The sequence below is a fragment of the Accipiter gentilis genome, chromosome 31 (assembly GCF_929443795.1).
Source record: "Accipiter gentilis chromosome 31, bAccGen1.1, whole genome shotgun sequence".
Lineage (NCBI taxonomy): Eukaryota > Metazoa > Chordata > Aves > Accipitriformes > Accipitridae > Astur > Astur gentilis.
This window is the reverse complement of record NC_064910.1, coordinates 5,242,739-5,260,540: the sequence shown is the minus strand read 5'-3', so window position 1 is coordinate 5,260,540 and position 17,802 is coordinate 5,242,739. Positions and strand designations below refer to the sequence as shown.

General features: G+C 40.3%; 1 protein-coding gene across 4 annotated transcripts in view; it reads right to left on the bottom strand.

Annotated features, from left to right (window-relative positions):
* Window positions 1-211: 211 nt before the first annotated feature.
* FHL2 (four and a half LIM domains 2) overlaps window positions 212-17,802 on the bottom strand; it is a 62,579-nt gene continuing 44,988 nt past the window's right edge. For 2 of the 4 annotated variants that reach the window (XM_049834062.1, XM_049834063.1), the window contains exons 2-6: window positions 15,696-15,875; window positions 7,683-7,857; window positions 4,441-4,610; window positions 2,580-2,766; window positions 215-1,066 (exon numbers count right to left, since the gene is read on the bottom strand). In XM_049834062.1, the coding sequence (XP_049690019.1) occupies window positions 915-1,066; window positions 2,580-2,766; window positions 4,441-4,610; window positions 7,683-7,857; window positions 15,696-15,851 (840 nt within the window). In that variant the 5' untranslated portion in view covers window positions 15,852-15,875 and the 3' untranslated portion in view covers window positions 215-914. Of the gene's footprint in view, window positions 1,067-2,579; window positions 2,767-4,440; window positions 4,611-7,682; window positions 7,858-11,701; window positions 11,892-15,695; window positions 15,876-17,802 lie in introns of those variants that run through there. The other 2 variants (XM_049834064.1, XM_049834061.1) reach the window with 2 other exon arrangements.

Genomic DNA, 17,802 nt, shown 5'->3' with positions numbered 1-17,802 from the left:
TTTAGTTAGCAGAAGTCTATGTAGCATCAGCAGGGCCCATCTGAGGAGCGTCTAAACTCCACGGTTTCAAATGACTGGGTGCAAACAGGGTTTTCTTTGTATGGCTCTTGTGTTGTGTTTCTGCAGACTGTGAAAGCATTTTATTTACTCATATCTAATATGTAAATACAAGTAAACCACAATCACAATTTTGTTTTAAATGATTTTATTTTGAAAAATACAATGTGCAGTGTAATGTCGACTAACTGTAATACTGACATTGTCAATCAGAACTTGTACTTCACACAATGATCAGCTAGTCATGCAATAAAATATGTACCTGTTACGAAGCACTCCCACTTCAACTGTTTTATCATTATCTCTTTACAGCATGACACAAATCCTTGTACATTGAAACACCTGCTACGTTCGCAGTCTTTTTACACACTTGGCAGCACACACTAGTCACATAGCTCAAGGACACAGGTGAGACTACAGCCTTATTGAAATTCAGTGGTGTTTGCCATTGATTTCAGTGGGCTGAGGTTTTCACCCTGAATGTCCATCTGTGAATGTATTGTGCGTGGCCATTGTAGTCCTTGAACTATATCACTTGCTTGTAACTGGAATATTTAGTGGAAGGAAAAAAAAAAAACCCAAAAAAGATTGTTATGGCACTAACACCCAAATGGTTTTACATCCCAGGTTTTGCATTAGTTTTGGTTAGCTGTAGAAGTCTTAAACACCAACACTGCTACTAGAGATTTTGAAGTTGTTTTCCCTCCAGGTTGGGAGAGTTTGAAAAAAAAGGTTAAGTAATGTTAATAGTACAGCGAAACACAGAGTGGCAAAGCTAGTTCTGAACACCTGTGTATTTCAGACTATATATTGCAAGCACAGCTTTCTTCCCCTCTCCCCACCTCTTATTTTGAGCTTTAAATATCTTTCCCACATTCAGGGCAAAGGATGTCGTCCCTTTCCGTGAGAAAGCCACGACCCACTAATGAGAGAGAGCACTTCTTGCAGTTAAAGCAATCGTTATGCCACTGCCGTTCTTCAAAGGAGATGTACTTGGTTCCTCCAAGTCCTGTTTGAAAACCAAAAGCATTCTGGTTACAAGAAAAAAATAGCACATCAGCTATCAAGTGATGCTATTTCACATTCCCTTTATGGATTGCTATGGAGATTCGTCGTACAGCGGTGTGAAAAAATGACGTGACAAATCTATTTGTTGCTGTGCTAATTTTGCCACCCTTATTCTGTAGTAAGTAATATTTTCATCGTCATAGTTCTGTTGCTTTCAGTTAAGTTGGTGAACTAGACTTATCACTGGTGATAATGGCAGAAATGAACTGTCAAGGGATGGCACTAGGATATACAGCAGAAGAAAAGGAAAACAACTGCCCCGGAACAGAAGTCTGATAGGTTTTTTTTACAGAATGTTGTTATGGTATCTAAATAAGTTAATTTTGTTTTGTTAAAATGCATTTAGATCATTAAAAAAGAAGTCTGACAGGTTGTGTCATGACTTGATTCATAGCTTTGAAGGAAGAGTGCCTCAAGAGAAGAAGCAGGTTAGCAAACTGCAAAAAGCATTCAAGAGTTTGAGGCTATGGAGGTTATCATAAGGGGTATTGAAGTTGTGCAGGAGAAAAGGGACAAATGTCTCTTAATAGTAATTACCACTTGCTTAACCTCAGAAATGACAAGCAGTTTGAATATGATGCATTGGAATGACTAGCTGGAAGTCAGTGAAAAGATTTAGTTGGGCATATCTCTTATCTGATGAGAGGGGGTTTTGGGTTTTTTTTGCCTTTAGTAGCAACATTTTGAGAAAAAAACCCAGCATATGATAGAAAGGACTGCAATATTCAAAAGGGAAATGCCTCTTTCACATGAACAGAAAACAGTCAGTACCTGCGGTGTTATGCACTGACTTCTAGGAGCTATGCAATCGAGCATGTGTTAGTGAGGGACAGGCATAAGGGTAGAGCAATAACAAGAGACAAACTCAGATTTGCAGTCTTGCACTGTATGGATCATGCTGTTAAATGCTGATTACTTCATAGAGGAAGTTATATTTTTATGCTAAGTGTTTCATAGTAAAGCTCTAAGTAGTTGCTCCTTTAAGTACTTTTAAACTGGAATGCAGTATCTAAAAGCCTTGTGATTTCTCAGTTGTTGTCCTGAAAAGTGAGGGAAGAAATGCGCTGTGCTACAGCATGAGGTATAAGCCAGTTAAACACTTTCTGCTGATGAAGGGACTGCTGTTGCTGATGTCAGTGATCCCTCTAATAAATGCAAGTGGAATGATGTACAGAACATGCATATCCCACTACATGTGTAGCTCTGTTGCTGTGTGTCCACCATGTTCTGTGAAAATCAGATGAAAAGGAAGAAACTTCAGTTTGAGGACCTCTTCCATTTCTTTTTGTTAGGCACTTGAAAGGCATCATAAGTATTTCAGACATCTTGAACTGTATAGTGTCTTGAGTCTCTTAAGTTATTCAGAATGAATTATTGAACCATTTTTAATATTAAAAGTAATTCATTGAAAAAACCCCACCCAAATTTAAAGGCACTGGCCATGAAAGACCTACCACTGATTGGGTTTGTGCATCCAGCACACTTCTTGGCGTAGAGGTTGCAGAAGCAGCTCAGGCAATATGCGAACTCATCCCTGGAGGTAAAGCGCTGTCCAGACAACTGCTTCTTGCATCCAGTACAAACGAAGCACTCCTTGTGCCATGGCTGCTCCCGGTAAGTAACGCCTCCTGTAGTGATAGCCTGTTTTATGGAAAGTAAGACAGAAATTGTTTTCTTGAAGGTGGCAGGTTTGTATCTTGATTTGGTAGAGAGGAAGGGTGATGAGGTTTATGTGGGTGGGAGGAGGGAAAGAAGGCTTAACGGCAGCAAAATCCTCATTTTGGCTGGAGTTGACCTTGAGAAAATCATGCAAGTGATTTATTATAATTTCCTAATTTATACAAAGAAGCCCCGTACTAAAAGTGCTTTATTCTCCATATGTTGTGTAATCTCTTTGTTTTGAAAGCTAGTCTTTGTCACTCTTCATATGCATGTGCTAGGATTCTGCTCATCTCTGTTCCTTCACCTGTCCCATTCTTCGTGGTGAAGGAACAACCTCCTGTGTTTGAACTTCCCTGTTACTTTCCTCGGCAAAGACTGTTTTATTTCAAATTCTAACTGAAGCTTTCTGCTCCTCTGACTTTGTCTGGGGTTTTTCTCTTATAACAAGTTGTTGCCTACAAAAACAGCTCCCCTGATGTTAAACAAACTGAACTTTTTTTGATCCTTTGAGTATTCCTATGAAGGCTGTAAAATTGGATGGTTTAATTTTATTTCCTGTCTTCCCTAAAGGAAGATTCCCTGGGTATCAAGCTTGTATATGATCATGCTACCTAATATGTGTGTTTGTCTCTTTGCCTCTTTCACAAGTATTTCTGAGCCTGTTCTTAAATGTTGATGAAATTGGACACTAGACAGAGTTTTTAAGGTACAAAACTCCTAGAAGCTTCAGGAAATTGATGGATGGACGGATAGGAGGTGGTAAAGGTAATTAGATATACTTCAGGTCAAAGGCTGAAAGAAAAATTTAGCCTTTACCTGTTTTGTTTTGCCTGTGCAGCAGCAAAGATGCAGTCGTTTCTGGCCAGCTAGTATGTCTGACCAGACTGCAGCTTTGCTTGATTTGAAGGGCAAAAGAGCAGGCAGCACACATGGAAGAAAATCTGGGGACAGGTGGTGGCTGGAAGTATGCAGAGGGTAAAGGGAGATAAGGAAGAGTGGCAGTGGGAAAGGGAATTTACTGTGGGATATAGCCATAGTTTTGATTGTCTTTGCCTATGCATACTTCTATAGGAAACTGGGATTCGTTAGTTCCATAAGTGGTAAGACGATTCTTTTAGGAAAGAATTCTAAAACTCTTATCAATGTCTGAGTATAGAATTTAAGAAATTCACAAATAAAAGGTACTTAGCCTAGAAAATCGTACTCCTGAGCATACTGAATTTACTACTGCTTATTTCAGGAACAGCATTTGCTCTGTATAAAGCTTATCTCTCTGTCTTGAATTTCATTAGACTATTAAAAAATGATCAGTGTTAGCTCATCTTCCTTCCAGTTGAAATGTTTAGGTATATGATATACAATGGGTTATATTGGAATGAGGTTATTCCACTGCAGAGTTTTTGGTTTGTTTTAAAACATGTTCGCTGTGTGCTTTCAATACAAAGGGATCTTTAACCCCGAGTAAGAGACTTCTCACTGTAGTAAATGCTGTGCCTGGTGCAGGATAGGAACTGAAATTATATCATCTCTTAAAATCAGTTGATTGTGAATCTTTTAACACACATAGAAAAATGAGATGTTCTACCTACTTGGACATAAAATGGGATGGGCTTCAATCCCTTAGGTTTTAGGTAAGTAAAATAAGAGCACTACCTTCTTGCACTGGACGCACTGCATGGCAAACTGCTTTTCGTAGCAGGGTACGCAAAAGTTTTGATTGTCCTTGGGGATGAAACTCTTTGTCCCAATAGGCTGTTGGCAGCGGTAGCAGATAAAGCAGGTCTCGTGCCAGCTGTTGCCCTTGTATTCCATCTTCCGAGTACCTGTAATGAGACGAGAGCATCAACTGAACAACTTCTGGCTGAGACGGATGCAATTTGTAGCTCTCGTTTGCCTGAGAGCTGGCTGTCAGTCAATAAGCTCTGAGCTAGAGGCTATTTCATGTTCCTACCAGCTTCGCATGGTATTGGGTACCATTTTAAGTTTTTGGAGAGTGAGTGGTTCTCCTCCTCCTATAAAGAAGAGAAACATTTATTGCTAATAATGAAGGCTTAGGGCACCTTTTTGTGGTATTAGTAGAGTTAATAGTGAATTCTAATGCACAGGAAGGTTCTGGGGAATTGGCGAGACACCAATAAAAGCTGCTGTTAGTGCTGAGTGAAGGTAAGGCCATTCCTCATTTGTTTGACTTCATTCATTCCAAGTCACTTTTGTTTCTTTTTCAGAAAGCTGCAAGGTTAATTCCTCACAAGTTGCTTGCCTCCCTTTCCCAATAAAGTACAGTCACTCTCTGAGACAAAGGATTATTTTGTATTTGCTCTGGGGTCTTGTTCCTGTCCTCACTGAAGTCCGCTATAAATTTGCAATGGTTTCCAGTTCTGCAACACCTATCCTAAATGTTTTTCTGTTCTTGAAACTTTCAGTAGGAAAGGAAGCTTTCTTTCTGTCTTCACTTGTATTTAAACCATAGTTGCAATGTGAAAGGAAGAAAACAATCCTTTACTGAAAAGCAGAAAAGTGGGATGGTAGTTAGGAGCTGAATGTACTTGTCTCGAATGAAGTTTTAGGGTACAGATACTGTACTTTGCAAATTCAGTCCACTGTATGACAGGTGGACTCTGAGCCCTCCCAGGAAATTGGAGATGCCCTATTATATGGACAAATTTCTCTGCACACTATATAATTTCCATGCACCAGTTTGAGTCAGTGTATTTGATACTGTCCAGAAGGGAAAACAAACAAATGAGCCTCCTACAGTTCTGCATTACTCTGGAAGCCTGTAGCAACAAACGTGATGTCAAGTCGGAAGACTGAGAAGTTGATCGTCTTAGTGTGGTTGTTCATCATCAGCCAACTCCTTTGATGCCAACTTTCTCCACCCCCATTACTGCAGGGTGAAGTTTTATCATTTTTCCCTTCTCAAGTGTTAATTCCTCTTTGTTTACTACTTGCATATTTTTCTTTTTCTTTTTTGGTCTTTTAAATTCTGCCCAGAGGCATACTTCAGGATTTTTTTTTTTTTTTTTTTAAAAAGAATTGACTTGTGGGAGTGTAGTGAGCAAGCTGTTAATTATCTTTCTGCCTGATGCTTACATGCTTGAATATTTCTGATCCATGTTATTAATGGACACCTTTTAAGAATTATTCCCTCTCTGTGCTGGTAACTTTCTATATCGTACTAAGGAGCAAATAAATCAGTCCTTGAAGGAATGATCTTGTGGAAAAAGGAGATGGGGATTTTTATTTTTTTTAAATAGTTTAGAACTTTATTTTCACATTTTTAGCTGTTCTCTCTATGGAATTGTGCTGTCACAAACTCAAGGCAGGGGGAGCCCTGTTAGCTGCTGGACTGAAGTCAGTGGGAGTTTAGTTTGCAGAAGGACTGAAAGATCAAGCTTGTAATTAGTTTGGTATTTAATGGGCATGTCATGATAATGCTTTATTAAATCTACATTGTACATTTAGTGGAGCAAAGCAAAGGGCAAGTGTAGCATTAACAGTCTCCATAAAGGGTATCCAACCACTTGCTGGTTCTTTCAAAGTGAATTATGCTTCAGTTGGTGGTCACAGTGTTCTGGCGTAGCTCCTGCACTAACGTGGTGTGCTGTGTAAGTAGAAAATACATGCTGGGTGTACTGCTCTCCGAATGTGGTGACTCAAGACACAGCTATCTGGAGTAAGCAGCTAAAGACCAGCGGGTGGGTGTAAAGCTTCATAAAAATTGATTTCTTCTCTTTCAGATTATAAGAGAAGGGATACTCTGCGTTGCTGAATCCAGCCTCCATTACTACCTATCAATCTATAGCTGGCATAATAGGCAAAAAGAGATCCATTTGGTAAATAAGTTCACTGATCATGGGGATAATTTGGTGAACAATCTTAAAAATATATACATATGTGTAGTTCCAGCTTTAAAACTAGCACTGACTATTCCCAAACATGTCAGTGCTGTATTGGCAAAAACAGGTGCGCGTGGAATAATAGAAGATCATGAATGGATAGGGCGATCTGCTTTTAAATAACATTGTTGTTTCTATTTATACATCCTGTTTCATCATCAAGCCTCATTTTTACCCCTTAGGTGCACAACATTGTGATTTTCAGCTTTTGTCTAAGATGACCAATGTCAGAACCAGCCAAGGAAAAATTTTACTGGAAAAAGTAACTAGTAATCGTTACGGAGCATGTACGTGGATTCTTCAAATTGCCTTTTAATATTTTATTTCTGGACTGATATTCCTTCCACTTTAAGCCCTCAGATCATCACAGAATGCTATAGTATTGACGTGAGCAGATGAGGTTTTCACAATCTATTACTATAACCTCACGTTTCATGTTGAAAAAGAAAATAGCTCTTTCCTGTTTCTTCATATCTTTGTGCTCAAGAAAGACCTTAGTGGCAGTTTGACCAATTTTTCATTTTGATGGGAGAAGCTAAATTTAGAGTAATTATATAAAAAGCTAATTTATAAATTAAGTAAGCTATTAAACTTGCAAGCAGCTTCTGATCTTCAAGCAGTGGAAGCCAATCAAGACAGAGTACAAAGTTGGGATTGGAGAGAAAGATCAGTTTTAGTTGTCCAGCTATCAAAAGCCTTTTAATGAATACTGCTGTAGAAAATTACAAATGCCATTAATAAAAATGCTAAATGAGATAAATACTAATTTTCAAGAGTAATCTGCTTCATGTGAATCACAGTTCTGTCATGATCCATTATGAAAATAAGGCGTTCTGGTCATGGAAATGACTTGGAATGCACCTTCAACTGTATTTTACAAAGTTCACCATGACTTAGCAGAGATAGTCAAGGAGAAACATTTGTCACAAATGTTGCTGAGTTTGGGATTGATATTTAGCCTAATATTTTCTTAGCCCAAACAGTGAGCATCCTAACCTGGCATAATAGTCTTCTTGCACTCATTACATTTGGAAGAGTATTCGTTGGAGTAGCAATCAGTACAAAGTAGATGTTCCTCTTTTGCAGCAAAAGGTTTGTCCACCAATGAATTCTTGCACTGGAAGCAGTGGAAGCAGGTTTCGTGCCAGTGGCGGTCCTTGTAAGACAGATCCTGTAGAAATCCAAAACCACAGAGTAAGCGGAATGAATAGTTTGCACAACTGGAAGCTCAGAGAACGCAAACATGTCCAAATCTGAACCACAGCCAGGAGCTAAGGCTAATCGCACAGCTCAAGAAAACAAAATGTTCTGATGAAGGTGAACTTATTTTGCTATGATAACCAAGAACAGCTCATGACAACTATTGACCTTTTTTCAATTTGAGGTAACCTTCATTTTTTGTATGTGCAGAGGAACAACTAGTTTCATTTAGGTATTTCCTTTGGGAATAAAGCCCCATTTTTGGGTCAGATTAAAACTTGTTAACCTTATAGGTGTAATAGACTTCCCCTATTTGTCTTAGCTATTGCTGATTTCTAGGTCATTTCATAGCCATTCATTGCTGGACAGAAATCCTTTTCCCAATTGTTTTCTGGTATTTATTCAGTTCAACAGATTTACACCAAGGGTGGAGTTGGTCTGATCTCTGTTCCTTTTTTTTTTTTTTCACTCCAACTAATTTTTACCGACTCTTGTATTTTGATTTACCTGTGTTTCAAATGTGGATCAGACTGAAAGATGAGAGATCACATCTTACCTGTAGCCAGTGATCCAGGACACTCTGATCAAGGGATCAGCATGGGCACCTAAGTATTTAAAATACTCTCCGCAGTGGTACTTTTATTATTTAAAAAACCACAACAGTCCTTCTAAAAATTGAGACCTAAAGGGATGGATTGTGCTTTTTAAAATTTAAATTAAGGTGGCCTAATCCTGTCACGCTTGAACAGCGTCTTTGGACTTCAAACAAAATGGAGCTTAGATCATTACAAGAAAGGGTGTCTATCCCAAAATATATAGGCTTTGGTTTGAGGTGGGAGTGTGAGGGGCTAGTATTGTCATGAGCGGGGAGTATAAAAATTCCACAGAAAGAACTTCTCAGGTTGTGCCTCAGGATCCACTATGTGTTAATTACAAGCACTGAATTAATCTGGTTAACTGAAGGAAAAGAATGAGTTGTAGAAGATCAGATTTTTTAGTTGTGTAAATAGAAGCATCACAAAGTGTTCAGACAGAATCTGGCCTAAGCCGCTCTGCGTCAGTCAGTACAGTCACAGGTAACTCCAAATGTGCAGTCTTAGCCCAGAGCTAACAACAGCTACCGTGGATTTAGGTTAATCTAAAATAACCACACGTCGTGGCTGCAGGAGCCTTGTTCTCATAAATAGCTAACGGGAACACTGAAATAGTTTCACCTAGCTCAGCTGATATGGAGTAACTTGTAAACTATAGTAACTTCAGCCAGAATTTGACCATGCAATGAAGACTTTTTGCTTGGATATCTGTGCTACTTACCTAAATTTCTTCGATCATTATGAAAAACAATTGGTACCCAATGTATCTTTCATTTCTGAGATTGCACTCTGTGATAGAATATCTAAGACCTCTACTTCACAGCTTTCAGACAGCTGTTTATTCAGCTCATCTATTCATTTCAGCTAACTCCTTTTGAAACAACACAAATTTCTGACTAAAATTTTAATCTTTTCTAATAGCAAAATGAAAAAAGTCGTCTTTGGAAATTACATGTTTTTCTCTTTAAATGAAGTTGAATAGCCTAAATCTGATCTCAGAGGGGAATAATATTTTCAACAGAAAAAATACAACGTACAGCCAACAGTTTTCCAAAATGTGAAATTTGCCTGCTAGAAAGTAGAATGAGAACAGATCTGGTTTTCTTTCTGTTGTAACAGGTTGTACAATTTTTTTTTTTCCCACTTGCTGCCTTTCTCCTCTTTTTGCCCTATTCTGCAAGCTATTTTTTTATCTCCAAAATTCATGTGCTGGTATCTGCTTTTGTTCTGCCTTATTTTATCAATAAAATTATACCCTGGAGAAGGTGTGTGCCTTTTAGAAGAGTACTGAAGACAAGGATTAGGTGTCAATGATGAAAGGTTTGATCCTTGAGTCAGTTATGATGGCAGCTTCTATAGACGGTAACTGGGTAGGTGAAAATAGCAGATATTTCATCATGGCAAAGCGATGAAGCGCAACTACAACCCAAAGTACCCAAGATACAGACTGACTTGCACAATCTAGCTACCTTGGGTGATTATAACAGATACTGTCATCGAGCATAGAGGGAGTCTGAGATGTCTGGCGTTGACATGCCTGCAGCAGAGTATTAGACCGATAAAATGGATATTGCTTTCTCTCTCTGAATCTGTCACATCTGAAGCGAGGAAGTCCAAGGTACTGATGAAACCGTTTCTGCATCATGGCTGTTCTTAGGTCGGTGTAATAGAGTCTCTGAAAATGAGGTTTGGTCTACTCCAGCGTGTTGCATCTCCGACTGGAGCCTTTGGCTTGTACGTCACCTGTGGATGTATTGATCTGGAATGGATTCTACACTGGAGAAGTTGCACGTGCAAAACTAACTTCAAGCTTGTCTGACTGTCAGGCTGGTCCTCAGTTAAGCTCAAAGAGCACCAGGTTTACTCTAGGCATGCAACCTCCAGGTTATGCTAGCCGATTGTAACCTAAATAAATCTGTTCCAGCAGAAGGTACAAGAGATGTACAACTAATTCCTGTTGATTGCATGGATTTCCAGGAAGAACTAATAAAGAAAATAATATTGTGGACTCAGAACTGGAGTGTATCCTTAAAATATTGATGAGCGTGACTTCTCAGCTGCTTTGTGCAGCTCGAGGGAAATGAGTTCCCGGTGCTACATATTTTAACTGGAGCTTTTACTGCAGCCTATGTTGCCTAAAAGAAACATAGAGTGTGACTCTTTTTGCCATTGATCTGTGCATCTGCCCATGAAAACTGTCAGCCACGTGCTCTTGTTAGATAAAATACAAGCATAGATAAGAGACTTGTTAGATAAAGCACAGATAAGACTGAAGAATTATGATTGATATTTGCGAAGTGGAATGTTTTTTTACATACATAGAGATGCGTGCACACATGTTCATGGATATGGTCTGTCCTGTACGAGTGTTTTGCAGCTGAAGTGCAGAGACCACCAGACCAGTTCCAGATGTGCTACGAGTGAAAAGGGAAGGGGGGGAGGGCAATGCCTGCCTCTGCAGAGCGGCGATAAATCCTGCAGCAGAATTTGCAGGGAGAAATATTTAACACTTCATTCAGTTACATTTATTCTGAACACGGAAAATAATCCTACCCTTATCTGGTTTCACTGGAAGATAAAACATAACCAAATTAACAATCCCTGAAACTACTCAAATTTGAATGGGTGCTTTGCTCAGCCTGATCTGAGAATCAGTCTCAGCTGAAAATTTCAGCGTTCCTTGGGTCAACCAAATGAATGATGGATCTTTCTCAAACAGACGGCAGAGAGTCGGCCAAGCGGAGGTCCTTTGTACACACTCAGACGACTGTAAGAATACGTTGCAAGCAAAAGCTAATGCAGATCCTGTTTCTATCCAAAACTTTTGAGAGTCATCCCCTGCAAGATAGGTATGAAACTTTTGGGTTTGAAAAGCCATTATGTGCTTTTCAAGCAATTTTATTTTCACTGATTTTCATGATGTCACCCCCAAAGAAAACTTTGTCTAGATAACTGTTTTCAACGTTGGCAAGATCAGGTTTTATAGCTCCTCCATAGTTCTGTGTGGTTTTGATCAGCATGGTTTATTTGGCCTCTATGATGGGATTGCAGGTGACTTTTTTTTAAACTAGAAAAGTTTGTTCGTTTTTTTTAAACTAGAAGAGCCCCAAGACTAGAGTTACCAGGTAACTGGGTTAAGCATAAACTCCTCATATCCTGCAACTATATTGTCTTATACTCTGGCTTTATAGGTCTAAGTAAACTTAAGCCATTATGCATTACCTTTTCTCCTGAACTGGCTTTCAACAGGAAGAAGGAGCTTAGAAAGCTTATTACCAGAAGAGTAACCGTATATGTTTGTTCATGAATGAAGACTGCGGACTTTTTTGTTTTGCCCCAGTGGTCTTTTCAGAAGGTTGAGCAGAGGAAATGGGGTACGCCAACAAAATGCTGTACAGATTTTAGCCACATGCACCCTGTAGCAAAACACTTAAGTATGTTAAACTGGCACATACCTGTCAAAAGCATCTTTAGAAAAGGTAAAAACAAGCGATATTGTGCTGAACCCAGCCCCTCAGGGATATGAGAAGAGATGAAGGGATCTGCCTCTTTTACCATTCCACTTCACAACAACTAGTCTGATATTCAGTAATGCACTGAAAAAGTGTTGCAACTCAGGACAGGGTTTAAACATTAAAAATTAGAAAAACAATATTTTCTCCCTTTCCTGATCCACATTACTAGAGGCTTTATTTTCTGTTTATTTTATGTGTAAGACTGACCCTTTTGATTCCTTTGTGGCCTGTGTGCTGGCACAGTAGCTTTATCTCACAATCCACTTTTAATTTCATTCTCCCATTTTGCAGAGAATTTTCACCCCCTCCTGCCTGTCAAGGCCAACTTGTGGACTGCATTAAACACTGGATTACTGTAGGTATTTCCTGTATTTGTGATGGTTTCTGTGCCATAGGGCCTGCAAGGAAACTATTAAAAAAAGCCAACATCAACCAAAAGTCACACTTCAGCAGTTAAGCAAATGAGAACATAATGGATGGATTTCCAGAAAGAAGCGTGAAACTGTAGGTGTGGTGAGCTTTCCCCAGGGATGTAGGTGACGAAATGCCAATTCTTTTTAGAAAGAGTAAATTTCCGCTAGAACCTGTTGGTATATGGATAATGCGCAAGAGCTGCAAGAGAAATGGCATTGTGTTTTTCTGCTGCCTGCCAGTGCCTCCTACCACTCAGCATACAAAGCTTTTGCTCTGGCTGTGAAAGTTTCATAAACATCGGCGAGAATTGTTTACAGTTAGCGAAATGGCCTAAGTCCAAAGGTGTCATTCAGACACCTGTTGTCACTCAGGGTTTTTTTGGTGGGGAAAAAAAAAAGCATTTAAAATAAAAAACAAATTAGTTATTACTCAGTTACATTCACATACCCATAAATTACCATAGAAAGACAGTGAAGCAAATTCTGCCGTGATTTGAATTCAAAGAAAGCTTCTCTTTGTTGTCTTGTGGGCTCTCTGTGCCGAAGCTAAAACACAAGGTGAATACCCGGCATCGATTTGACCCTCCGAGAGCCCAGCGCCGTCAAAGCCGGAGTGTCACAGCGTCCGAGCAGGCTGAAGTTCAACTCGGGTGAGTTGATTCCACGTACCAACGCTGATACACTACGGTAGCGTCAGGGACGGCGAGCTTGCTGTCCTCTTGTCAACACCTCTTTTACTTTGGTGTAACCCTTTCAGCTATATAGAGGGGTTGCTTTTAATTGGGAGGGCTGGTAGGAGGGAAATTAAGAGCATCTCAATGGCAGCTGGGTTCTCATTTTGGCTCTTAGTGTAGAGAAACAGCGGTGGCCAAGAAGGGACTTGCAAGGGAGAATTTGAGGTGAGAGCTACATGGAACTTCTCAGGCTGTAATAGTGATGTGAGGATGGGTGCCTGATGCAGAAGCCTGCATGTGACCCTTTCTGCTAACGCTGTCACTCCAGCATTAGGTTTTAGTTCCAAATTTTACAGCTGTATAAAAGCTATGTCAGAACATACAAATAAATACAGAGTCCATTTTGTACATGCAGTAAACACACTGGTTTTATTCCCAAACACGGTACAGTTTATCTTCTTTGCTGAAGGGAAAATGCAAATGCAATGTGCAAAAAGATATATATATAAATACATACATATATGTCTGTATGTATATATGGGTATATTATGTGTTTATATGCATACAAACATATATGTCTGTATGTATATAGGGGTATATTATATGTTTATATACCTATGTATATATACAGTTTAATGAGGAGCGGAAGCATGATTTTTTTGTGTTACATGGCTGAATTATGCTCGGTAATACAGTGCACAAGCTTTGACTGAAACTTATCTTGCGGCTGAGGCACTTACAAGGGCGCTCTCAAATGTATTCTCTAGCGTCTGTTACTGTTGTTGAAAAACTACTCTAGTTTTCCTCTCAGTAGGAACATTAATAGGATCTCTTTTTCTACCCAACCACGTGTTTTTTTTTCAGAAAACTTGTATGAGTTTAAGTTTGCAACTTTTATCCATCTGTCTGAATTTGGTTAAAATTGGTCAACAGGTTCAAAAGCTGCAGCATAAAGCATGTACAGGCACAAAAAGCGGCCACAGAAACTAAAAAGGTCACATTTGTTTCTGGTACACTTTATATCTCTTTAAGAAATCTTTATTTACTATCTTATAGTTGTGTTTTCCACATGTAGTTCTGGTTCTGTACATATATAAAATATTCTTATATTGCAGACAGTTAGGGGCTTTTTTTTTCTATCTGCTATCAGGGTGTGTCTTGCTTAAAAGTACAGAAGAGCAGTATATCGGATAACACCCACTCTCCCTAAATCCATAAATCTGGGTTGAAAAGTTCAGCCTGATTAATTCCTGAATACTTTGTCCGAGATTTGTTGAAGCTGGTCCAAGTTTTTAAATTCTTGAATATCAACACATGGAAATATCTTCTCAGGGGATTAGAAAGAGACCTTAAAACAAAAGCACATTCTGGAATGGGGCAGAAATATTTTGCTTTTTCAGGTCAGGCCAGCTGTATCTCTTCTCTAATCTGAATATTTATGAGCTGTAGGAAAGCTGGCAGTTTTACACCCTCTTACAGATTATTGCCAGTTCCCTGTCATGATGGTGAAACATTCTCACCTTTTTAAGGCTTCTGAAAGGGGCTTTCCTACTGATTTGCCAATAGGGTGGGATAGATCAGTTTGGAAGATGTGAGACATTTATTTTTCTCAATCTGAGTAAGCGTGTATTTTTGTATCTCTGAGCTAGTGGTAGATCGGTAGCATGAGTAATAGAGACTAACTGGTGCTTCTAGAGGTATGGATCAGCAATGTAGGAAATAAAACAGCAGACCTCCTCATACCAGTCAAGAATTCTGTGGCTGTGCAATGCAAATTGCTGTTCTAGTGCAAACTCGCTCCGTCAGTGAATGTCTTGGCCAACTTTGTGCAAGGAGGATGTATATTGGATGAAGTCTGCCTATAGCAGTCCAACAGACACTTCACTGGATGGCTCAAATATCATCTGTCTTCATTCAGCCAGAGTAAAACTACCATGAACTCCAGTTGTTTGGGTTAATTGAAAAGAAATGCAGGTGGTCACACCTTATTTGTATCAGGTAGGTGTTTCCATGTGGTGCAGCAGTGCACAGCTCAAGCAAGCAAGGGCTCTGCTCTTTCCTCCGCAACCTTTAGTTAGACTCCACTATCATCATTCTGTACTTAAAAGGCTAATTATTCTGTGTTCTGACTGACTTATTACTTGGGTCAGCATTAGCCAGATTTTTGTGGTCAGTGAGTTGGCAGCTTCTCTTGAGCATGTCTTGTCTCTTGACAACAACTGAGTTGTCGTCACTGCAAGGCCAAGCGGTGGCTTACCTCCCTCTGACCCCAAAGTAGGCAAAATCAGCTTCTGCCACCTTTCCAGATCCCAGCTGGCCCCAAGGACAGTTGGACTCTCCTAATGAGTTAGCGATACTTTCCAACATCGGATCATCCTGTGCCTTAGGGGGAGAAAGGGGTGTTCTTCCAGTTCTATTAACACGCCTGGGTAAAGAAGGGTTTGGCAAGTGAAGTGGGAAAAGCAGATACAGCGGTCCGGAAAGCATGTTCTCCCACCAGAAGAACCCCTTAGGTAGCTGTTAAGCCGGATCCTTCCAGGTGGTAGCCCCATGTCTCACACCTGCGGATCCAGGCTACCATCAAGATTTCTGTAACGACACAAATCTGGCATACCTTGCAGTCAGCGCCAATAGGTTTCTTGCATTCCTCGCAGGTATTGGAATAAAGGTTTTCATAGCATTTCACGCAGTAGGGGCTGTCCTCCCTCAGGATGTACTTCTTACCAAAGAGGGACTCTTTGCAGTAGTGGCAGTCAAAGCGTTCAGTCATGTTGGTGTCTGGAGTCCAGCTATCCTGTCACGAAGACAGAAATAGGCACGTGTTAGACTGAGCTGTACTTGACCCAATCCCCCAAGAAAGGTTTATCACATTGTACCTCAATTCTAATTCAACTTCCAGTCAGATGAATGAACACAACAGGAAGAAACTGGACTATAAATTTTGCAGTGCTGAGTAATGACAACGGCCCATCTACTTTAGCCATCCACTGACCCGTCTTTGACCAGAGCTAGTGTTAGAGATGAGAGAGAGGAGTAAATCCTGAGTTTGAAGAATTCACATGGGATTTGTGAATGGGATTTGACCAATAGGTCCAAAGCAAGAAGCTGTCGCTGTAGGGGTGGAGGGAGCCGAGTACATTAAGAGGATGAGCCAGCTGACCTTCAGAAGGAGCAATATCTCCTCCATAAAGAAATATGAAGGATTGCATTGACTTTAGTCGTGGCAGGCTATCGGGCATCACTGTTATGTGCTTCTGCTCCTTCCTTCTCCACATTCTCAGTGAGCCAACGTCTGGCAATCATTGTCCTGCAGTGGGACACCAACCCTCCATCTCTGCCCATGCGTGGGCCTGTGGGCACTGTTAACAGCAGGAGATGTGGGGTTGGTGATTGTATATGTGATTTTTCTCTCCTGCAGTTGAAGGAGTTATCCAACAGCTGTAGCATACTGGGACAGAAACGGCTGCCCTGGTTCAGGCAAATTTCAAACAATGATTACAGAAGGGGAAAAAGCAAGTAGAAGAAACTGCAAATGATGTATCAGCTTGTCTGAATTAGGGACAACTGCTGTTTGCTCCTCCGGTCTTGTTATGTCTCCAGCATTTTCTGGATGCACACACAAGCAACGATGAGACAAATGCCTTTGATTACTTTCATGAATGTTCATTATTACCCGGGACAATTTATTCTGGGTTTCATTAGAGTCATCTGCTTCTTTCTTAACCTGAGGCTTGTAGTGTGTGTTGCACCTGAAATCTGTTTGGAGGTTACAGCTGGAGCAGAGCATAGCTGCCTGCTTAGGAAGGGGAATTTCCCAGGCAGAAAGCACATTCCACCTGGACTGCATGATCTTCACTGCCTGCCAGGCCTCATCTCCTCTTTAAGCCACATTTAATCTATAAAACCTTAAATGTTTTGGGTACTAATGGCTTAAGTGGCTACCTCTGTCTTTCACACACAAGTGACATTTATAGCAGCTGCGGTCCTTTTGCCAACTGCAGCTCTCGTTTTTAAACAAAAAGTTGTTACTTGCTTAGTGTTTTTGGCAGAGGTTGCTCGATTCCAGAGTTTGTCCTCTCCTTCTGGCGGTGGGAGCTACCCTTTGGGTATTCTGAAATCCTGAGTTCTCCTCCAGGGTTTCAGGTTTTATTATTATCTTTTATACCCCATAGCTGGGGTTTGATTAAGGTTTTAGGGCAGTTTGAATGTGAATGGACAAAGTTTGTTTTGATAGCTAGAAAGCTTTTGTTGTTGTTGTTTTTAATGCTCGGTCAACTGCCGAATTGTGTGGTGAATCGCACGGACTAAGAGGTGAGTACCTAAGCGATGGCTCAGCTGCTAGGAAGTCTTTTGAACTCCAAGTAACTACTAAAGAAGAAAGAGAGACAAACTACCAAACCCCAAAATGTTCTTGGAAGAAAAATCCTGACAGCTGGTCATCTGTGCTACTGACAACCCAGAAGGAGTAGCAGTCCCGCTGCTTTGACCCTACAGATGCTCTAGGAACTGATTAACGTTCTTATCCCAAAGGGCTGCTAGGAGTATGTTAGGTGCTTTTGGTCCTTAAGGAGTAGAGAGGATCATAAGGACTCATAAGAAAAAGACGGAAAGTAAGAAGACTTATGCTGGAGAGAGAAGAGCAATGATGACCCAAAGTTTCCCTCTAGCCCATCTGTAGCAGCAGTGGCTAGCAATGGAAGTGTAAGGCAGGAGAGCAGGGC